At 37.5% G+C, this 24,774-nt stretch overlaps 1 protein-coding gene across 3 annotated transcripts in view; it reads left to right on the top strand.

Moving 5' to 3' along the window:
- ADGRB3 (adhesion G protein-coupled receptor B3) overlaps window positions 1–8,436 on the top strand; it is a 796,575-nt gene extending 788,139 nt beyond the window's left edge. For 2 of the 3 annotated variants that reach the window (XM_066359102.1, XM_066359101.1), the window contains 2 exons: window positions 1,238–1,342; window positions 7,602–8,435. In XM_066359102.1, coding sequence (XP_066215199.1) covers window positions 1,238–1,342; window positions 7,602–7,790 — 294 coding nt within the window. In that variant the 3' untranslated portion in view covers window positions 7,791–8,435. Of the gene's footprint in view, window positions 1–1,237; window positions 1,343–7,601 lie in introns of all 3 variants that reach the window. The other variant, XM_066359103.1, reaches the window with a different exon arrangement.
- The last annotated feature ends 16,338 nt before the right edge of the window (window positions 8,437–24,774 follow it).

Below are 24,774 nucleotides of genomic sequence, written 5' to 3'. Positions count from 1 at the left end.
AAATGTGTTGAAGATTCAATTTGCATTGAATCCTTTGCCTCTTTTTTAAAGAGAAAAAATATTCTCCACAAGTATCTTTTTAGAAGAAAATTGGGCATAATTGATCTTCCCCCAGAGATACTCTTTTTTTAAAACAAATCCTTATGAAATTATTTGATAATTAAAACAGACTAAATATTCAAATTGTAGCATAGGCAAGAATATAATATACGTATGCAGTCTGCAGGAGAAAATGGTAAGTTATGAAGCACATGCTTAAAAATACTACAAAATTATACACACATCAAGACACAGTCTTGGAGAATCATCGAAATACTGTATTTTTAATTTTTTTTTAATGTGTAAAAATTGAAATTGAGGAGGTATTTTCTCCTTGAAAAAGACAGTTGTAAATATAGGGAATATATTATCTTACTCTTCTTTGTGCTCTCTTAAATGCTCTTTAACAGAAAGAGTTTAGGCCTGCGTTATTTACCCCGAAGTCATTTTTATTGATAACTCTATCTGTTGAGTTTGATAAACTTGGGAGAAAAGACTTTAACCAGAGATGAGAGGTACTGATATATTTGTGTCTGTGATTTTTAGGAACTCTTCATCCACACAATTTGTGCTCTGAATCCTAATAGTTAAGATCTGTCTCGTTTCACGAACAAATATAGGAAACCTATGGGTCAGAGTTCCTTTCTGCGGAGCTCAGTCAGGATTCACGTGGAAAGTGTAAGGTGTTAGATCTTACCTGTATTTCAGACACTTCAGTGCTTTGAGTCAGCCTGTAATGGCAGGGCCTGGGGTTCCATTCCCTCTTCAGTACAGTGAGCTCAGATTTTAGCGTTCATAGAAATAAAACATAAAAAAGTAATATTTCCCATGGCAAACATTGAGAGACTTGGGTGCTTTACAAGTCTAAATTTTTAAACATCTTTTTTTTATATTGTAACAATTTTTGTAAAACAGTTTTAACTCTAAATGATGAAAATTTTACACGGGAATGACTGCTATATTTTTAATGCTCCCACAAGAGAAACCTATTTTTTGGTAATATTGTAGGCAGAAGAAAGAGCCAATTCCTCATATTAAAGAAGTGCTGACTATAAGACAAGGATTTGCAATTGTGGCACCTTTTGGGACCTCCTGGTTCCTGCCAAACTTAATTTCCCTTATTAGTAAGGCGAATACATTAAAATTTTTTATGCATAAATCAAATTAGAAATTAGAGCCATCTTATTCTCTTTTGCAGAAGGTCATGCATACAAGGAAGAGGCATATGGAACTGTTTCAGGAACTAAATCAGAAATTTCAAACTTTGGACAGATTTCGGGATATACCAAATACAAGCAGTATGGTGAGTATGCTTTGCTTCATCAGTGCCTGATGCCACGTTAATAATGTGTCATGTTAGCTATTATTCCTGCCCCCAGGAGCTCTTTGGGAACAAGACCGGGATAGATAGAAAAAAAAGTAACCCCCCTAAAATGTACTTTGGAATGTGCTAAGACGTGAATTAGGAATGACAGAATCTTTAAGCATTTTTATTCATATTTCAAATGTTCTTATTTATAAGCTTTAATTAAAATCAGTTACATATCAAAATATGTTGGCTTCACCTGGCCCTTTTATCAGAGTTAAAAATTAATTCAGATACTCAATTAACTAAATTTTTCCATTTTCTTTGAAGGCTTGGCATTTTAAGGTTATAAAATGTAAATTTTATATATATAGCTCAATACGTGTAATCGAGTCGTTACCTGAAAGCTGAGTGGTAGGTTATATTTCAAGGAGATTTGGGATACATATCACCACGGAGGGCTGTGATTGATGGTGTGACCATTCTCTTCCCATTCATTCACACTACTACAACCCTAGCAACTGACTTCAAATACAACGATATGTTGCGGTTACTATGGCATGGCCCAGTCAGAGCTCCCTAGAAGGCTGCATAATCTTCTGTAAAGGCACCAGACCGGAAGTCTAGAAATCAGTATACTCATAGGAACCTCAACCAAGATCTGGTCTTGAGCAAGTTACCCGGCTCTTGTTTCTCAGGTTCAATTTTCTCTAAAGTGAACATCAGAAAAGGGAATTAATATATGCTTCCTTCGTCCATATTGCAAAGTGAATAGGGCACTTGAGGCCAAGAAGCTGAGACTCAGCTGTAAGAGAAAGAGCTGTGTCTGCTACTTGACACTGCTCTTCACTCCAGATGTGGTGCTCTTTCTCTGAACCTCTGCAGTCCTTGGATGGACTGCCTCCTCCTCCCAGCACTTGAGGTTCTGATGTCTGTCTATCTATCTATCTATCTATCTATCTATCTATCTATCTATCTATCTATCTATCTATCTATCATCTATCTATTGCCCTAAGATACATGGTGTTTGGTCACCATCTAACTCTACTGAGTCTTGGATACGTGTCTTGTGAGTCTTTGTCCCAGCTTCCCAGTTAGTAACATTAGCTTATCAAGAGCAAGAATTGATGTGTCTTGATGTTTTTCTAGTGTTCTCAGTACTAGTACAGTGCTGGTCACAGTAAGTTATCAGTAAAGGGCTATTCTTGATGTATTACATGTCTATGATAGTTCAATCTGTGTTTGTTAAATGACAGTTATAAGAAATACTATACACTTTGGCTCTTAATTGTTTTGTAAATTGTTTATGCATATATTTATTGTCCTCCTTACAGCAGGAATCACACATTATATATGATCACCAACACAATGGTTGGCATATGCAAGACATTTAAATATACTGCTCACCAACGTTAGGGGATATTTTATCACTTCATATTCATTTTGAAATATCCCCTAATGTTTGTGAGCAGTATATAATGAGTGCTTCTTTCTCATCTCCAAATATTAATCTGTCAATTTTTAGTTAGCAGGCAAGTGAGGATTGCATCATTGAGATTAGACCCAAACACATTAGCTACCCATTTTGGAATATTGAAATCTAACATTGAACTAAGTTGAAGAAACTCTGTTGAAAATAAAAGGAGAGAGTTATGTTTACAAATCTGAAAGGATTATGCAACAGAAACAGCTGGCTGACTGCTATAATATGATTGTAATTTCCCTTTGTTGTATGGTCTGGCTATTAAATCATTAATGACACAAATATCCGTATCTCAATGGTCTACTAATTACACCACATTTCTGCAGCAATGTGTCTTTTCTAGAAATGATTTATAAAGATTTATCATTTGGGAGGTAGGAGTAGGGAGGATAGAGCTGTCATTCCTGTATGACTATTGGATCTGAGAAGAGAAAAAAGTTTCTTATTCAGTTTTAATTAATAAGGAACATGTGAGTGAGTCCATTATCATTAATTCAGTCATATTTTGTAGTGGCATATTGCTAATGAAAACTCGCCTAATTGGGTAAAGAAAGACATTTTTAAAATAAAAATCTCGATAAAGTCCCCCACCACCACCCTTTTCTTTCCTTGCAGCTACCTCATAACACCTGCCTAGCACTGCAAATAATGGTAATTTTGTAGAATTTGAAGATCAAAAGCAAAACAAAAGACTATTTAGTCCATTTCCCTGCTTCAGTGCAGTACAAAATTTAAATCACACTACAGGGAAAAGGTATTGTTAAATTAACTCCTTTGAGTGTTTCTCAAAAACTGTTCTCCATCAAGAGCTCATTTTCCCAAGGAGGTACTCAAAACATTCTTTTTTATTTTGTCCCCAGTATTGGTAGGCTGGCAGAAGGAAGGAAGGAAGAAAAAGGAGGGAAGGAGGAGAGGAGTAAAGGACAAAGAGAGGGAGGCTTATCTCCAAGTGGCAGCTAGCTTGCCCTGGACCCAGGAGCTATAGGAAACACTCGGACAGCTCTGCTGTGTTTTGGGTGGCTCCAAATTCTCATGGCCAGTTAACTTCTATTTTTATGTATACATCCTTAAGACCAAATTAGCAGTTTTGGAAGCTTGACACATGTTGGCTTACATTATGTTTAAAATCGATCGGGCCTTTTTCACACACATTTCAGTTTGACTACATCTTCTCTGTTCTGTACTTGAGCTCAAAACAAACAAACAAACAAAAAAAACAGCTACATAAATTCAAGCCTCCATTGAAGCCCTTTCCTGGCCCCTGCAGTTCTCACTGTCAAATTTAGCCAACTTTTCGGGCTGTTCCACAGTGTATCATTCATTCAGTTGAACCACTGAAAATGTCACACCTTTCCATATGAGTCTGTGGGCTCCGCTCTTTTTTATTTTTTAATTAATTTTTTTTTTTTTACAGAGACAGAGAGAGTCAGAGAAAGGGATAGACAGAGACAGACAGACAGGAATGGAGAGAGGAGAAGCATCAATCAGTTTTTTGTTGCACATTGCAACACCTTAATTGTTTATTGATTGCCTTCTATATGTGCCTTGACCGCGGGCCCTCAGCATACCGAGTAACCCCTTGCTTGAGCCAGCGACCTTGGGGTCTCAAACCTGGGTCTTCCGCATCCCAGTCCGATGCTCTATCCACTGCACCACCGCCTGGTCAGGCTGTGGGCTCCGCTCTTATCACACACAGCCATACAGGAAGATGGGCAGCCTGTGGGCGCAGTCCCCTCCCTGCAGGTCCTGCCCACTCTGGTTGTGGGTGCAGGAGTTCCTCAGCACTGTAGTGGCACAGGGCCTCTCACCACGTGTTGTGAACAGTGGTGAGAGCCCCAGTTCAGCTGGAAGTGCCAAGGGACTTCAGAGAGATGAACATGAAAGCCAACCCTAATTTATTGCCCACTAATAGAACTCCCAGAAATTCAATCAGGTATGTACTGGCAATAATACTCTTTGAAATTAGAATCTAGACAGTCTGACAGAGTTTAAAATTGGCCATTCTAGTTCATGTATCCGTGGTGTTTGATGTTCAAAATATAAAAGAAAAGTCATACCTGTTCCAAGCATAATGAAATCCCTATTTTCGAAGCAAATGAACTAACACGTTAGGATTGAACTTTCTGTCAACCTAAGGGTTCTCAGAAAGCTTGTTTAGACACAGCCCTTGCTCAGGATAGATAAATCCACTCTGTGCCTTGATTCACCACAGTTCACACTAGAGAACGTTTCAGTTGATGATTGATGATTCAGGTCACCATAGTTCCCCTCCCCCCCAAACATTTAACCATTCCCTATTGCCTACAAAATAAATTCCAAATTTACTAGCCTGGTATACAAAGCCCCTCGTTCACTTTCTGCTCATTTTTTCAGCTCTTCTTTTTTACTCCAACTAAAATAAATTGGTCACTGTTCTCAGAGTTACCCCATCCCTGTGCTCTCTGGATTTCTACTTCTTAGTATGCATGACTGTTCAGCCATCCGGCCTCCAGCCCCACATATGTCTTCATGACCGAGCCCACCCCTCTAAGCCAGCCCTAGTGTCACTTCTCAGAAAGGTTTAAGTACTTTCCGCTGAAAAAAGCCATCTCTCCACCCTCCTCTCCACCCCCACAGCACATTTTCTGGATCATAGCTATAGATACATTTATACCTCCATTTAACTATGAACACCCCCATTTAACTATGAACACCCCCATTTCACTATGAACACCTTCATAATAGGTATGAGTACTATCTTGTGAGCATTTATTAAATACTAGGTGTCATGCTAAGGCAGCTCCACTTTTTATTTTTGCAACCCCACAAACTAGGTAATGATCTGCACATTTTGCCAACTCTTTTGGCTCCCAACATAAAAAGTTTATTTGTCACTGTTATATAAATATGAAAAAGAAATTGAGGAAGTCGTTCAAGGTCACATTCACATGAAATGGAGAAAATGGAACTTGGACCTGCATGTGTCAGACTTTAAACCTTATGCTCCCTCACGGATAATCCATGTTTATCACTTGATTCTTCCTAATGCCTAATATGATGCCCAGCACAGAGTGGCTGATAAATATAGGTTGAAGGGAGGCAAGGAAGGAGAGAGGGAAGAAAGAGGGGTGAGTTACAACACTGCAGTTCATGAGACTGTAGAATATTAAGACTAGATCAGAATTAATCCCCTGCACATATTCTAGAGGGGAACTTTATTAACTTTATTAACTTTATTCCTAGTAGTAGGAATGTTCATGTATGTCCTCATTCAAAGGGTTAACAAAAAACTCACCCCTCAAAGTGTTAAATCTTTACTATTAGCTATTTTTCTTGTATGTCATCATGATTAAGGACACTAAGTGCTGAAAACATCTGTTTTGAGGATTTTTAATAATTTATTTTCTAGTTATGATGAGTATTCAACAGGTTGTCTTTTTCTTATCTGTACTTTAAAATGAGTTATATCAACCTGAATGGAACACCGATAATGATTCAAGCACCTGTTTTATGTCCCCCACCCCCAGCTAATTGATTATAATTAGTTAAAGACTAGAATTTGAGGTGGGGAAGGGATAAAAGACACATTAGGCAGCTAAAGGTGTTTTAATTTTTTTCTAAGGAGATTTCAGTCACTACTGCCTCCTTTAAAAAAAATGTTTATAGACTCTAGAGAGGAATGAAGAGAGAGAGAGAGAGAGAGAGAGATAGAAGAAGAAGAAGAACATCAATCTGTTACTGTATGTCCCCTGACTGGGAATCAAACCTGCAACCTCTGTTTCAGGACGATGCTCTAACCAACCGAGCCATCTGGCCAAGGCTGCCTTCTTATTCTTTGATGTTACTCAGCTTAGTCTATCCCATTTAAATTTCCTCATTTAACAGAAATCTTTAAACAATACTTATCTAAGATAAAGCCATTCACCACTAAACCTTAGCAAAATATTAAGTTGTAAAAACCTTAAGTAAAGTCTCCTCCTATATTTATTAAGCACCTATAACCTACAACATGGACAGTTTCGGTGGAGTCATAATTAGGCAGATCTGAAATCTTGGGTAACAAGTAGGTATATACTATGAAATATAAGAAGAAATGGTAGCTGGTAGATGATATTTTTTAAAACCCTTATACTGCTGCATAATTGTCTAAAAAGCTTGCTCTTCGAAGGAAAGAATGATTTTTATGAAATCAGTGTGCCACCCAAATTGTGGGGAATGCACAGCAGAAAAAAAAAATAGGACACACAAAAGAACATACATAGTAGCATTTTAATATTCTAAAAAGGACAATTTCTTAAAGAAAAAAAACTAAGAAAACATAGTGATAAAAATTCAGTTTTATGAAATCTGGACTGTTTGGGTAACTTTTTATTATATAACATGTCCCATTACATATCCTCAAATTTTGTTTATCCCACCAAAAGGTCTGGCAAATACTTAAATGTTCGATGTGTAACCTTAGCGACAATTGACTGCTACTTCCCACCTGAATATTGCCATTCTGCCATTTCACAAGATGCACAAAACAAAACACCTACTTAGCCTTCCATAATGTTATTCACTTCCTTTGATTGCTGGAAATTTTTAGGATAACTTAAAGAAGGTGTTCATCAGTTTGTTCAATGAAAGAAAAGTGAAATCAAAACCATTTCCTGCAGCTGGCCACAATTTTCAATCAGCTCCATTTTGTATAAACTGGATTAAGGTTACAGACATGCTTTCTTCCGGGAAACTTCAACAAGCAGCCACCCTACTCATCAAATAAATGACTCTCTTCTCCTCTCTTCTTAACAGGAAAACCCAGCACCAAACAAGAATCCATGGGACACTTTCAAAAACTCCAGTGAATACCAACATTACACCACAATCAATGTCTTAGATACAGAGGCAAAGGACGCTTTGGAACTGAGGCCCGCAGAATGGGAGAAGTGTCTGAATTTGCCTCTGGATGTGCAAGAGGGTGACTTTCAAACAGAAGTTTAACAAAATCAAAATGGACTGAGATGGTGACAAAATTTATTGCACTGACACTTAAGACTTGGGAAGCCTGACATTTCTATCTGGACAGCGTGACTATCCTATGTCAGGACCTTCACGTGCCAAATGTCAGTGGGTTTTGCGTATGGTAACTTCTCCCTAATCAGGCTAGTGGAGAGAGGACCAGGTGTACAGTTCTGACCATCCTGTGTTGTAAGTACCCGTGGAATGGATTTGTAAGGTAATCTTTATAGATAAACCTCAAGCAACGATTCATGTTGTAACCGCTTCATATGGTTTAGTTTTCAAAAAACTTCACCATGAAGCACAATGTATATATTTATGCAGTTTTTAAAGTTTATAACAGTCTGTTTGGCCATTACTACACTTTTTACTTTATAATATAAAAGCAAAGTTTTTGTCATTAAATGAATGTTTGTTGAGCTACATTCTTCATTGCTTTAAATGCAATAAAGTAATAATCTCACTTTTATATGAATAATATATTTCACATCTTTATTATTGCAGTTTTCTCTAGAAAGCTCTGAGTAGCTTTCTCTGCTGCAGCTGTGTATAAAATATTTAAAATGTTGTATGGTGTAAATAAACTTTTGTCTACATATCAGTTTTTTAGTGCATTTTATTTTAGATTTGTTGAACAGAAATTTACATATTTATAAGCTTTTTTTCGAATACAGATACTGAAAATGTATTCATGGTTTTAATAGCATACCATTATTACTCCTTTGAGGCTAATGGTTTCTCAAATGTAATAGTAGGTTTGTATAGTGCTTCTGTATTTTCTACTGAAACATCCTTTGGAAAAATGTACCCTGTAAATGGGGCTTGTCAGAAACCTGCTGCCATTATACTCTCACATAAAGGTTTTTTTGTTTTGTTTTGTTTTCTATCTTGTGGCAGAAAGTCAACTAGTAGAAAACAGTAAGTTACCATACAAAAAAATAATACAGGGAAAAGGTTTTAGTAGAAGTAATGAAGTTCACTGCATGTTTCACAAAAGAAACAACTTGTACTACAGTTCATCACATCCAAAAAATGAACTTATTCAGGGTTTTAAGAAATCTGTAACTTCTGAAGCAGAAGGAAAAGGAGAGTGGACGTATTTGGAAGATGACTACTCTCTGGTTTGAAAAGGCGGAAGTGAGGTGAGCTGACTGCAAAAACAGTCCCGAGTGTCCTCTCTGGTGTTAAAGCCACATCGACAACATGGCCAGCTCCCTCAGAGCTGCCCTAAAGCCAACACCATGGAAGGGTTTCAACAATTTCCTCGTTTCTTTTGAGGAACAGATGATGAGATTGTGTTTTTCAGTCTAGGATAAGTAAAGGGGGTGGAGAGGAGATTGGGGTCTTCAAAATTCCTAGTGTTTATTTAGATTAGTTTGTCTGAAGATGCATGGTTTCTGTGGTCTGTTGGAAACTCAATGAGCTGCTCCTGCCACCCAGGACCTTGGGGACCCCACCCTGCAGGCCATGAGGCTGGAAACAAAGGTGCTTCAACACTCAAGTGCGCCACTAAGCTAGAGCCTTACAAACCGCCCAGCTCAGGCTGAACTCCTGTTGGATACTTACAATGTTCTCAATGTAAAGATGTTCAAAGTATATTTTTAATCAGATTTTTAAAATCAAAGTGACATCATTATGCAAAAAAAAAGAGTATACCATAACTAAGGACTGATTTTAAACTTCATGCTAATTATAATGTACTTGTAATATTAAATGCCTAATAAATTTATAAGATACTTTCTACTGATAGGAATAATTAGTATATTTCTCTTTCTCTATACCTAACCATCTATATCAGTGGTAGTCAACCTACCTAACCATCTATATCAGTGGTAGTCAACCTACCTAACCATCTATATCAGTTGTAGTCAACCTGGTCCCTACCGCCAACTAGTGGGCATTTCAGCTTTCATGGTGGGCGGTAGCGGAACAACCAAAGTATAAATAAAAAGATAGATTTAACTATAGTAAGTTCTTTTATAAAGATTTATTCTGCCAAACTTAGTGAAAATCCAACATAAAGTACTTGGTAAGTAATTATTATATGCTTTAACTTGCTGTAACTGTGCTTTATAAATTTTATAAAGTAAAGTTACTTCCCTACTTTATAAATCACCATTACTGTGGAACCGGTGGGTGGTTAGAAAATTTTATTACTAACAGAGATACAAAAGTGGGCAGTAGGTATAAAAAGGTTGACTACCCCTGATCTATATCATCTATCTGCAGATCCATATCTTTATATCTATAGATAGATATACATATATGTATATGTCTGTATATGAACATACTATACATATATAGATTCATAACAACTCAGCTCCATCTCAGTAATTTGTAGAGTGAATGAAAACCACATCTGAAATTCCCCATTCCAAACTGTAAAATCTTGATAAAAATTCCCACAATAAGCATGTTTGAAAACATAAAAATCTGTTTAAAAACATAAATTCAATATATTAGACTAATATTTCTTGTAAAACTATAACATTCACTACCATAAAACAAAATCTTATGTTTTTTCACTTGTTTTTCTCTAGTTCTAGTAATTAAATATTAAATTCATATATGAAAGCTAACCAGAAATTGCATACTTAAAAATGGGTGAATTTTTTTGGTTGCTCTTAAAAAGATATCAAGTTGTACTGATACTTTTTGTTCTTCTAGAAGAAAAAGAAATGCAGGTCAATAAATATGAACAATCATAATTTTAAGGAAGATCTTTTCATGTCCACTCCGTTAAGTTTCCACTGCACTTACATGCATACTCTTACCAAAGCTGGGCTTCAGCCAAACCCATAGACAGTCCTGGGCAGTTTCCCCTGAGCCTACTGCACTTAGGACCTGACAGGGTCTTTGTGCCCTTGAACTTGATGCTCTTCCCCTTCCTCCACATCCAAATTTTACTTATTCTTTAAGGTACACCTCATTGTTCCATCTTCACCAAGTTTTATATGATTTTCCAAGGTAGAAATAATTTCTGCTGTGAACTCTTATGACACTGCTCTGTACCTCTCTTAGGAGTTTTAAAGTCTTTTATCTTGTTATTTATATACATTTCTGATATCCTCTGGTGGACTGTAAGTGCCTGGAGGGCAGGATTCATGTCTGATCCATTTTTGTATCTCTTAAAGGACTTAGCACAATGATGTTCACACAATAAATATTTGTTGAATTATTTGTGTAATTTTTTTAGTATTGCTTACAGTCATAGATTCATATCAAGTCACACCACATTTAAAAGTATTTATTGAACTATTATGTGTTTATGTATACTTTAGGGGACTACAGGGCCTCTATTTTAAGTAGCTCGCAATTTATTAAAAATATAAGATACATAGGTGAAATGAGTAATACTATTACTTCAAATTAATAAGCACTTAATACCCTTTATAGTCTTTTGGTCCGCATGAAGCAGGAATTATCCTAAAGAAATGAGGCTCAACATACAGATGTCCAAAAGACATATAAAAAGATGCTCAACACCACTAATCATCAGAGACATGCAAATCAAAATCACAGTGAGAGATAACTGTTAGAATAGCTATAATCAAAAAGTCAACAAATGATAAGTGCTGGTGAGGATGTGGAGAAAAGGGAACCCTTGGGCAGCCACTATGGAAAGCAGTATGGAGGTTCCTCAATAAATTAAAAATAGAGCTGCCATGTTATTCAGTAATTGCACTTCTGGGTATTTAGCCAAAGAGAACAAAAACACTAATTCAAGAAAATATATGCACCCCTATGTTCATTGCAGCATTATCAGTACTAGCCACCTATACAACCATCAACAAATGAATGGATAAGGAATATGTGGCATATACATACACACACACACTGGAATATTCAACAATAAAAAGAATGAAATCTTGCCATTTGTCAAATCATGGATGACCAGAGAGTGTTATGCTAAATGAAATGTCACACGGGGAAAGACAAATACCATACGATTTCATGTATATGTGGAATTTAACAACAAAACAAATGAATACACAAAGCAGAAATAGAAACATGGATATAGAGAACAAGCTAATGGTTGACAAAGGGGAGGGGGTGGAATGGGAAGATAGATAGATAGATAGATAGATAGATAGATAGATAGATAGATAGATAGATAGATAGATGATAGATAATAGATGATAGATAAGTAATAGATAGATTAAAAGATAAAAATAAATCACTAAAAAATGATATGGGAGCTCAGAAGAAGTGAAGTGACCTACCTAAGATACTATAAATAAATGAAAAACCCAGTATTAGAGGTCTTCTGACTTACTCTGGAGCCATTGCCACTTTACAATAGTGTTTCTACCAGTTCCTTCTAGATAATTAAGTCCCCAAATAATGACAAGTACTATGGAGATGTTTTTCAGGCAAGTAGTATTGATAGAAGCATAAAACTGAAAACATACCTAACTGTCATGGGGGTGGTGAGGCCAGAAGCTGGTTGTAGCAGAAAAGCATGGTTGACCCAAATAACAGGTGGGTGCAATGTTAGTGCTGTAATGGTGCACATAGTTGCTTACAGAATAACTGGAGGTGATCTTAAATAGATTTGGTTCTATGATCCATTGTGTGCTTCCATTAGCACCTACTTAACTTTTCTAATTCTTTTAAGATGAAGTTTTCATTTCATTAATTTAGGTGTCACCTGCACATAAGCCACAGGACACAGAAGTCACCCTGAATTTCAACTGGCTTCAAACACTCAGTAAGAACATATAGCCACAATTAAAAATAAATTTTAAAAAAGTTGCAGTCAATAAACTTCTGAAGTTGTTGCTTCAGGAAACCTAGTTTGTAAATTTTGAATCATTCTTAGCCTTAGAAAAACATTAGTTTAGTTTCCCAGAGTTATCTATCAAAATCAATTTTAAATTTAACAAATTTGTAGTACTTCATCAAAGAATATGAATTACATGTATCTATCAGGTCAATCTATACAAAATTTTCTATGAAGGCAAAATCATCTCTCCCTCCCCCAAGATGCTTCTGTAGTTAAATTTGTAACTGTAGTGTACTATAGCAGGAAGGATATTTAAGAACCAAGATTATGGAATGTAGAGATAGAAGAAATGTTGGCACCCATTTGCAGATGCCAAAAAACAAATTTAGACTTAGACAAGGACAGACTTTATCTGAAAAGACTACATATAGCAAGAGGGGCGGAGGGACTATTTTAATAGGGAGAACACTTCAACTGCCGGATTGACAAGCATCCCAGACATCAGGCAGAAAGGACTTTTCTTTTTTAGGAAAGAGTCAACAAGCCCAGGAAGACTGGATGTGGGAAAGCAGATGAGCAGCAGATCATGTCATCAATAGCTGAACAGGCAGTGTCTTTGTGTCCAGCCAAGTTTGGGAGAGATGGTTTAGGGGCAGTTGTTCCACCTTCCAGAGCTTGGTTCATTGCCCAAAACTTGTTTCATCTCAAGAGTGGGCCAAAGTTCAGGGGCCCGGGGGAAAGCATGATGCCTAACTATCGTTTGGTCAAGTTAGAAAGTATTTTGTTCCCATTAATCGATGGGGACAAACAGTTCACTGAATAATCTGAGACAAAGACTAGAAATCTGGAGGGTCCATGTCTGATTTGGTCAGAAGTAAACAAGCGGTTCATCTGAGAGTCTACTAAGTAATGTCGGAAGGGGGCCTCTTTACAAGAAGTCGTATTCTGGAACACAAAAGGGTGGAGAAATTTCTTGACCATTGCTATTTTCCAAGGGCATAGTACTAAGGTAAAACTCAACAGTGTCACAGAGGAAGAAACTAAGCCCTTTGGAATGAGAAGAATTTTTCAAAAATTATTATTAATCAGCCAGCAGTGGTTAAGAGAAAGGATTTCTCACTGAAGACCAGTGGTAGTCAACCTGGTCCCTACCGCCCACTAGTGGGCATTCCAGCTTTCATGGTGGGCGGTAACGGAGCAACCAAAGTATAAATAAAAAGATAGATTTAACTATAGTAAGTTGTTTCATAACAATTTATTCTGTCAAACTTAGCAAAAATCCGAAATAAAATACTTGGTAAGTAATTATTATTATATGCTTTAACTTGCTGTAACTGTGCTTTATAAATTTTATAAAGTAAAGTTACTTTCCTCTTTATAAATCACTGTTACTGTGGAACCTGTAGGCAGTTAGAAAATTTTACTACGAACAGAGATACAAAAGTGGGCGGTAAGTATAAAAAGGTTGACTACCCCTGCTGTAGACCATAGCCATTACTCTTTAAGTAAATATAATTCTAAAAATGAAAGTAGTAAATATTACAAGCTAGATGAGAACACCTGATCTTCTTTAATTCTGAGCTTACCAGTCATACCTTAGTTTGGCCTCCTGTTTGTACTTTTATGCCATACAACTTGTTGGTATTGAGATGCTGGTTGAGAAATATTTAGCTTCCATATATATATATATATATTTTTGGACATATTAATCAGTGCTTAAAACTCCATTAATATAAGTCAGTGTCCCACACCCAGAACACAAGTGTCAAAGCAACAATTATCCTGGGTAAAATAACACAGACAAGGAAGACTATTCAAGCTACTAAAATAGGGGAGAGAAGCCAGACTCGGTCTGGACTCAAACTGCTGGAACATTTTTAAGAGCTGGGATTGGGGGGTAGTGGGGAGGGTTGTAGGCCATCTGTGTTTGTTATTTTACCTTAGCCCAGAGAAATGTAAACTTTCTCATGTATTTTTGACAGGAGGTAGGTAGCTTTATATTTCTTAGAGCAAGGCGCCTGCTGAAGCTAGGCTCCAACTTTCCAAAAGAAACTAGGAGATAGGTACACTAACTTAGTTACATTTCGAAAACATGGCTCAGGTCCTTGAGAAAGACATAAAACTGGCAAGAAGCTTTTAAGAGGATTTATATCTCAATAAGGCAAATTAAAAAATTTACACTTTCCAAGTTTTCTAAAGTAAATACTCTAAGAAAAGAGAGGTCAGGGCCTAGAGTTAAGAAGCAACCCGTTTAAACTTTAGTCAAGCTGAGAGGAATATTAAGAAAGTTTTGGTCACAAGTGAAGTAATACACTGATACCTAAAAACCACTAAATTGGTAACACATCTATGGTCTTAATCTACTAGAGTACAGTCACCTCAAAACTCCCAGCCAGAAACACCTACCATTTCTTACCCTTACATACAGAAAGCCAATTCCTTGTGAAAGTGATTCTTCTGGTAGCAACACCTATGTAAGAAGGCTAAAAGCTTGTTGAGGAGTGCCTGTGTATACCTTCCTCCTGACCCAAACCCCTAAACTCACTTTAAATAACCAAGATTCAATAAAAAGGAAGAGTCACAGAGATTAGAAGTGAGGGTCTACATTTCAATTCCTATTCTTTTGTTTAATCAGCTAGGAGTTTCTTTCAACTTTTCAGATGAATGTCTAGTATTACCTAGTATATCTCTTTTTCTCTTATTCTAGAATTGCATGTCTAAAAAGTTATAGAGTATTTTATGTAAAGACTAAAAGATACTTTTATGTAGTAATTAGGTTGTGCATTATTCTGAAGTGAACTTGAAGTGGTTTATAAAAATGCATACATTAATATATTTATTTAACAAATATTTTCAAACCAGTTGCAGTCAAGATACTGTTAGGCGATGGTGATTTAACAGTAAATAAAACATGGTACCTATTTGCAAGATATTTGGTGTCTCTGCAAACACACAGACCAACAAACAATTACAATAATTTGATGGGTTGATGTAGAAAAGAGAGGATGCCACGGGAACACTTGGAAAAGGCACTGATATATAAGTAAGTGATGTGAGGGAGGACAATCAAGGTGGCACAGAGGCTAACTTGGCACTTCAAACATATGCCTCAAATTCCCAGACTCCTCTGGAGCTGCACCAAGTGATGGTTCAGAGCTTCCTAGCAATCAATGCAAGTATGGAAACTGCAATTAGTTATGCAGTTTAGAGCATCCCTCAGATAAGAGCCAGTATTTCCTCCATAGAAGCAAAAGACCGAGAAGTGCTTCTCATAAACCCTCATGCTGCATCACACAGTGAATTCTTTAGCAACAGTCTCCTAATAAATTTTCTGAGTTTTACAGAGAGAATTCTTTGTCTCATCTTGAAGAGTAATGTGATGGTTAATTTCCGTCTCAAAGAGACCACAGCACAGTATTTAGATATCTGGTCAGACATCAGTCTAGATGCCATTGTGTAGGTCTTTTCATATGAGATTAATATTTAAATCAGTAAGACTGAGTAAAGCAGATTGCCTTCCATAATGTAGATGGACCTCATAAAACCAGCTGAAGGCAATAAGAGAAAAAGACTATGGTTTCCCAAGGAAGAGGAAACTCTCCAGACTGCCTTCAGACTAGAGCTGTAACATCCATGGCTCTCCAGCTCCTGGCCGTCGAATCACATGAATTCTTAAAATGAATCTCTCTCTCTCTCTCTCTCTCTCTCTCTCTCTCTCTCTGTATACACACACACACACACACACACACACACACACACACACACACAGTGGTCCCTCGTCTATCGTGGGGGTTGGGTTCCAGAACCCCCTGCAATAGGTGAAAATATGCAAAGTAGTGACCTTATATGTATTTTATTATTTATATATATTTTAAGGCTTTATAAACCCTCCCCACACTCTTATAAACCTTTCCCACACTTATTTTACCACAAAATAATTAAAATAATAAATATATAAAAATACCTATATACTGCAAAATCCAGCGATATAACAAAAAATCTGCAATACAAAATTAGATATATACAATTTAAAAATCCATGATACAGTGAGACCGCAAAAAATGAACTGTGATATGGTGAGGGACGACTGTATATATATACATATACACACACACACATGAATGTACACACCCTATTGGTTCTATTTACTTATAGAATCCAGACTAATATATATATATACACACACACACTTGACATCCAAGTACAATAACCAAAAATAGTTTTTCACAGAGTCAAACATTGTGCCCCAAGTACAATGCTCCCCCATGACCTGGCTAAATACAAAAAAAAAAAATAATAATAATAGTAATAAAAAAAATGAGAGAACATCCAGTCTACCTCAAAAAATCACCCATGAATACATGAGTATGGTTTGTCAAAATAGTTGTTTTGGTAATACTTTTAAGGTGTTTCTGAAAACTTATGAAACTTTGTATATAAATATTTATTTAATCCTCAAAATACCTATAAGTCAAGTTCTATTATTGTTTTCATTTTATAAATAAATTGAAACCCATAACTTCAATACCAGACAAGGCAGTAAGTGGCAGAGTCAGCATTTAGCCTCACAGTTTTGTCCCAGGACTGAAGTTCCCAATTATTCTGCTGACAACTGAATACTTTTTAGCAGCAAGAAAGGTCAAGGCGAAACTTACTGACAAGTATTTGCAATTAATTAAGGGCAGATTAGCAGAAACAGGCAGAAAAACATGAATATCCAGAAGACCACAAAACCTCCCACAGAGGAGTGTTGCAAAGAACCACCAAGAATGTCCTCAGAACACAAATATGGGAGTCTGTGATCCCAAAGTTCTACATCACAGAACACTGAAGCAACTTTTGCTCAGAGACTATTATCAGCAGGTTACTAAACCATATTGCTTACATCAAAGAATTCTTTTTAAATTCAGTATTCATGGAACATCTGACATTTAAGTGACTTAATGTTTTAGTGAAACTTCTAAAATAAACTGGCTGTGAAACATAATTCAAGGTGACAAATTAATATTAATTAGCCAATAAGATATTTACTAAAAATTATAATTAGGGCTCTGAAATTATGCATTTAAAGTTATTCTGGCAGATAATGGTCACATCAAAGCATGAGATATCTCTCATGGCCATATTATTTTGTGATTATAGTCATATTATGGAGGTTGGTTGCTAGAGGTGATTGCTTGTATCTTTCTGTTCTGTAAGTTGGGGAGGATATAGGGAAACATATCCAATTCATTAAGAAGCGGTGCCAAGTCAGTAACATGAAAAGCTTCTAGAACACAGATTGGTTTGTCCCACTGTGAATTCTTGACTCTTGAAGGTTACCACAAACTTTGATTGTCAAGGTAAAGATATAAATTATAAATAAGCATCATTAGACAGGAAATTGTAAAGGCAAAAATAAAAAATTGTAGATAGTCTTACTTTTTTTCTCATAAAATTCCCATCAAAGGGATAAAAACCACAACAATGAAAGGAAGTTTGTATGTCCAGTGCTCACTAGCATTCAGTCAGATGTTGGCCCAATACCAGATTTATGATTTTTTTTTAATGTAGGAAACTACCATTCACTTTGGAACAAAACGTTTAGCAAGTAGTAGTTCTAATTTTGGGAGAAGTAGTACATTGTTCTTCAAAAAGAATTTATGTCAAGAAATTTCTTCAGCATTAGCATGGCAGGATTAATAATAATTATATCAAATCTTCCAGATATATTTACCATTAAAGTTTTATATCTTCTACAGATTTTAAGGCATAGCTGTCATTTCAGTTGGTAACAAAATTAAATGAAATGGCCTTAGGTGTATTTCTGTCTGAGCTCTGACCATCTGTGGCCTTTAATAAGAACTGCGAAGTGCCCGCCCAGTGATCCTCCTCTCTGACACCGAGGAGGTGGGGGATGGGCATGGCTCAGGGGGTTCTCAGTGCTGCTACCTGCTGATCTTCCCTTTCCTGGAAGCAGAGGGAAATCAAGACTAGATGCAACTGGCAGGTCCTTTTTTTGCCACCTAACCTTCCTAGTGATCCAAGGATCTGAAAAGCAGAATAAAGAATGCAGCAAATTCATAGCAAGACCTCTCCCTCCCAGAGTTCAGCCAGCAGGCAGATTCAGCTGGATGTTTCCACAGATCTCTCTGAGCAAAGAGCCTCCACAACGAGACCATTGTGCTGATGACTCTTCCTTACTCTTTTTTTTTGTATTTTTCTGAAGTTGGAAACGGGGAGGCAGTCAGACAGACTCCCGCATGCGCCTGACCGGGATCCACCTGGCATGCTCCCCAGGAGGTGATGCTCTGCCCATCTGGGGTGTTGCTCTGTTGCAACCAGAGCCATTCTAGCACCTGAGGCAGAGGCCACAGAGCCATCCTCAGCGCCCAGGCCAACTTTGCTCCAATGGAGCCTTGGCTGCGGGAGGGGAAGAGAGAGACAGAGAGGAAGGAGAGGGGGAGGAGTGGAGAAGCAGATGGGCGCTTCTCCTGTGTGCCCTGGCCAGGAATTGAACCCAGGATTCCTGCATGCCAGGCCGGTGCTCTACCACTGAGCTAACCAGCCAGGGTCAACTCTTCCTTACTCTTAGGATCTTGGAGAATAGCCAGCTTTTAGGCAACCACTACTTCCTTTTTACTTCCATAGTTCCTTAGATCTAACTTCCAGACAGATAAGCCGTGTCTAATGGCCCATTTGATAGATTTTGGATACAGTACTTCTTTGCACAATGTCACAATTGGTCATTCATCACGGACAGGTGATTTTTTTCTTCATGAAGAGGTGTGCACATAATGCAATGCCACACATGATGCTTTGAATTGAAACTCTCCACTCACGATCTTCCAGTTTCAACAATACATGCTGTTCTCATTACCTGGAAAACTCGTTTGCTAGACGGTGTTTGAGGAAACATGAGGATGCCTATGAAACCGTACTGGGGCCGGTTGGCTTAGTTAGAACCATACCTGGGATGGAGCACCATCCACTCTTGGGCCAAGAGCTTTACTCTTGCCACAGAAAAGCACAAAAAAGCCAAAATAGCCTTATCCTGGCCAAGTTTTGTAGAGGATTAGAGAACACTCCACAGAATACAGTCTGTGGCCTCCCAAACAGAGACCAGGCAGTGGTTCTCAGCACAGTTTCTTTGAGTAGTAGATCACTAATCTTACAAAAAAAAATTTAAGCAAAAAAACAAACAAACAAACAAACTATTAGGCTCTGTAAAATACTTGAATTATAAGCAGGGTTATGATATTTTATTTTTTATCATTTTTATGAAGATAACAAAAGAGCATCATAGCTTTGAGATTGTTGTATATATTTTTAATAATGTATATATTTCTAAAAGGTAATACTATAAATACTATTGGGGAGTAGCCAAGAAATTGTTAATAACCACACTGCATATGAGTTTCTCAGGCACCCAAGCAGAGACCCTCTGCCTGAGTGTTTACCCAGCATGTTTTCTGGGACATCTCAGAGCTGAGGTTGCACATCTTTCTGTTGACATCGACATTATGACAACCATGTGTTTATATAGCAGGATGCTAGCCCTAGTCCGCAATTTCAAATGCTTCACTTCACTGCAGCTGTGCTGAGACCTTCCTGACCCTATTTTAATTAGTATAATTAACTTCCAATATTATAGTTCTGGCATGCTGGATTTTCTTTTTTTTCCGAATTCATCATTGAACACTCCAAAAGAAAAATCTCTAAAAGTTTTCATCACTAAAAAAAATTATCTTGCTTCCTTTATGCATCCAAGAAAAGCTAGTATGCATTCACAGACATCTCTGAGTTATATATCATATTCCTGCAAAATTTTGTATGTTCCTATACTCCCTGGTCAAGCAAGGCTGCCCTAGAAATACTTGCGATGTTGAAAATAAGGAGGTTGAGCAAACCTTTCTACTTCATGTTCATTGCCACATATGCAGAAATGGTTATTTAGATATGAATCCCTTTTTTCTTGAGTGTCTAGTTATACATGTATGTCTAAAAATTTCAAATTTTTACATATCAGAAGTTCTTCTATTAAAAATTTTATAAAAAGTCAAATGGAAAAGAAGGCTTTACAAATTAGAGAATGAGTATCGATTTACCATTCTGCAGGGTCATTAGTGTTTTTCAGCAACATATGGATTAAAAACATGATCATTATTTTTAGGGGCCGGGATGAGCAAAAGGAGAGAGAGGAAGAGGGGAATAGAGGAAGGGGGAGAAAAGGAAGAGGGGGGGAGTGTATGAGAATGAGTATTGATAGCTGAACTGAGAGAAATATAAAAGGCATATGTAGAAAGCAATTTGGGAACAAAAGTAAAACGAATAAAGAAACAGAAGAACAAATGTGTGCTTCTCTGCTAGCCAAAAGCAGATAAGGTTCATGGGGATTACAAAGGGTCTAGTTTTTGGTGAAAACACTGTGCACAAAGAAAGACCAGGAAGCATTGCAAATGTAGTAAATGGCAAGGCATGGCAGACATCGAAAGGGGAAGAAAAATAGGTAGATGATGGAGATACAGATGAGATACTGGGACACCTGCAGGGATATTCAGCTACAGGATCCTTTGTAAAGACTAGTTTCCAGGGGTTATCCAGCTGTGTGCCAGTTGTTGCTATGAATAATGAATAGAGCTTCTTCATTCATTTTGCAATACAGATTTTTCACCTCTGTTTAGGAAAAATTGGTTCTCCAGTAAATGGTATAAAATCACTAGGGAAACATATTTATGGTACCATAGAAATATTGTGAGTATCTAGAGAAACTAATGCTGTTTTTAATCTGCTTGAAGTCCATTTTTATGTTTTGCTAAAGTATTGCTCAAGATTAAGAACAAGACTTTATCTTCAGGGGTTAATTCAGCCTTAACTGTTTATTGATTGTGACTAAAAAAAACCCCACTCAAAACACTTAATAAAAATACATGTACTCTATGCTTACTACAGCATTATTTAAAATAGACAAGACATGGAAACAACCTAAGTGATACTTGGATAAAGAAAATGTGGTACATACATACAATAGATTACTCATCCATAAAAAAGATAAAATACTGTCATTTGCAACAAAATGAATGGATCCTGAGAGTATTATGCTAAGTAAAATAAGTCAGACAGAAAAGTACAAGTACTATATGATCACACTCATAAGTGGAATATAAAACTGAAAGCAACGAATGAACAAACCAGCGAACTCACAGAGACAGACAGAATAGAGGTATCAAAGGGAAAGGGGGTTGGGGGAATATGAAGAGAGTAAGGGAGGTCAAATACGTGGTGATGGAAGGAGACTAGACCTTAGGTGGTGGTTGGGCAGATAAGTTATTTTATGCTCACTCTGTTAAAGATGGCCATTGCTCTCATGTGATGATGCTCTCACGTGATACAGCTAATTGCCTGTCATGCTTGGAAAGGGGCTTGGTTATGCTGATGTGTGTTGGGGGAGGGCTTTTGTACCGAAAAGTTTTAAAAGCGGGAGCTAGGAGGTCATTTTGAGAGAGACCACGTTCTTGTAGAGAGAGGAGGAGCCCCTGTTGTAGCAGGGCAGAGGGGCCCCGTGGAGGAGAGGAGGCAGCCAAGATGGAGGCGAACAGAGGTGGGAGCCTTTGATTCCAGGAAAAAACCGGAACGAATGAGTTTTGGTGCCTATGTGTTTGTTTTTTACTCGTTGGCCACTACAAGTCTAGAATAAAGAAAAATGGCCCACCAGTTTTTGGCTCCACAGTTTCTTTACAATTGATCCAAATTAAATGCGAACCTACACAGGCCAGGCAGCTATGATGGTGGCTGTGGCTACTGGCCTTACAGTAATGAACACAATAGAATATACAGAGGTCATATTATAAATTTGTACACCTGGAAGTTGTTATTAACTAATGTTACCCAAATGAATATGATTAAAATACCACTCTATTTCCAGTGACCCAAAGGAAAAATTGTTCTTATTACCCATACATAAGAGATGAAAGCAATCCATTGGATAAGAAAACATGGCAGAGGAGAATAAAAATAGGAAAAATAGAAGAGGACATTTGTTCGTGGAAATAATTGCTAGTTGTATAGGAAGTGAGAGCAAAGTAGGACTAATAGTAAACTTATGACCTGACGAAGAGAGTGTTGAATTTAATGATGTCTTGAGATCTACCCTAACTTAAAAGAGTCTATGATTCTGCTGAAGGATTTTAATACAGAAAAATTTAAATATAGAAAGATCATTTGGGGAAATGTGTGTCAGTGAAGAGGGCCTGAGATTATTACTGCATGGCAGAAGTTTCTGTAACATAAATCTTCTCCATGAAATGCCATCTCATTACCAGCCCATGGTTTGTAAGTGATAGAAAAGTGTCCTATGCTTCTCACCTGAGGAAAGAAGTTCATTGTCCATGTCTCATTTTACTATTTGACAAGGGCTTTGAAAGTTTACAGCATTTTTTGGTCTCATAGTAAGTTTTTGGGTTTTTTTTAATGAAAATGAAACCTTGAATGCTTCCAAACTCTACTGAAAGAAAAGAAAGTGCCTGACCTGTGGTGGTGCAGTAGATAAAGTGTAGACCTGGAACACCGAGATCACTGGTTCGAAACCCTGGGCTTGCCCATTCTGAGGAAGGAGGGGCAGGCCCATTCCTTTCCTGAGAAGGAAGAAAAGTAAAGAACGCAAGGGAAAGGAACCGGGAGTGGTAACTGAGTCAGCCAGTTATAGATGAACTACAGTTCTCTGAAAGGTTACCTGGAGCTGGTTGTAAAACAAAGCAAGAAGAACAGGACTTGTACATGGCTGAGACCAGTGGTCCAGAAACCCCTACCCCCATTGAAACTTACCCTCCCCTCCTGAACTCATAAGAATGACGAATACCTCTAGACAAAGGGATCACAAGCCCCTTGCATGGACACATATATTCTGTAAAAGGTATCTAAGACGGAAAGAATCTAACTTGGGGGAGCTCATAGTTTATTGCCTCTTCTGGGGTCACACTGCTCCACCGGCTACTAAAATCCTACTTCCTTCTTCAACTTGTCTGGGCATCTCTGTCCTCCTTGATTCCTGCTACAGTTCAAGGCACATACAAGAAGCAACTATTGCAAATTAAAGCTTCTCACTTCTCCCCCTCTTGCCTGACCAGGCAGTGGCACAGTGGATAGAGCGTCAGACTGAAATGCTGAGGACTCAGGTGCAAAACCCTAAGGTCGCCAGCTTGAGTGCGGGCTTACCAGTTTGAGCACAGCATCAGCATCACTGGCTTGAGCATAGGGTCATAGATGTGCCTCCATGGTTGTTGGGTTTGGGCCCAAGGTTGTTGCTTGACAAAGGGATCACTGGCTCAGCTAGAGCCCCCCACCCCAGTCAAGGCACATATGAGAAGCAATCACTGAATAACTAAAGTACCACAACTATGAGTTAATGCTTCTCTTCTCTCTCCATTCCTGTCTGTCTGTCCCTGTATCTCTCTCTCTCTAAAAAAAAAATAAAAGAAAGGAGAAAGAAAAGAAAAGAAAGAATTTTCTGACTATCATCACATACCATCACATTACAGGAAACAGTTTGTAGTCCACTGCTGTTCTGGTAACATAACCTCCTTACATAATCTGATAGCTGATGTCAAATGACATGTTTTCTTCCTCCAGGGAGAGTAAGAGAATATTGAAATACACGAGAAAATTGACCTGACCCAGTATAAATACCCACTAGCAGCAATGATTTACTCCTTTTTTCTGAGAATAAAGAAATCTTTTTCTTTCCTGACTAGGATAACAAAAGCAATAAAGAACTAAATTCTTAAAATGTAGATTATCAGCTAGCAGACTCATTTTCTGATGCAATCAGTGAAAGTAAAAGGGTACATTGGAATGTCAATGGTAAGAATTTCAAGTGAAAGAGAGCCATGGATTGTAAATCCCCTGTTAGGTTTTGTAATTTATTTACTCTGCCTTCCCCATAAGAGGCCTGATCCCTTTGATTCCAAGCAGAAACTAGCTTCTCAAGTCAATTTTCTAATATAAAGTGATAAATAGTTATTTTTTTTTACACCTAGAGTCAGCTCCTGATGAGTTAAACCCTGTTTAATCTGACTTTCTACTCCTTTGCAGATCTTTAAGGCTCAGCAGGGTCATAGCAGCAATTTTTAAACCTTTCCTGACACTCACCACATTTGGGAAAATTCTAGGAGAGCTTCTCCAGAGTAGTGACTAACCCCATGTCCTAAACACAACAGGACATTTGCAAACTGCAGCAGTTATGCCTGTTTGTTGACCTCACAG

Source organism: Saccopteryx leptura, chromosome 1 (genome assembly GCF_036850995.1).
Source record: "Saccopteryx leptura isolate mSacLep1 chromosome 1, mSacLep1_pri_phased_curated, whole genome shotgun sequence".
Taxonomy (NCBI): Eukaryota; Metazoa; Chordata; class Mammalia; order Chiroptera; family Emballonuridae; genus Saccopteryx; species Saccopteryx leptura.
The sequence above is the reverse complement of the archived record's forward strand: the minus strand, read 5'-3'. Positions and strand labels throughout refer to the sequence as shown.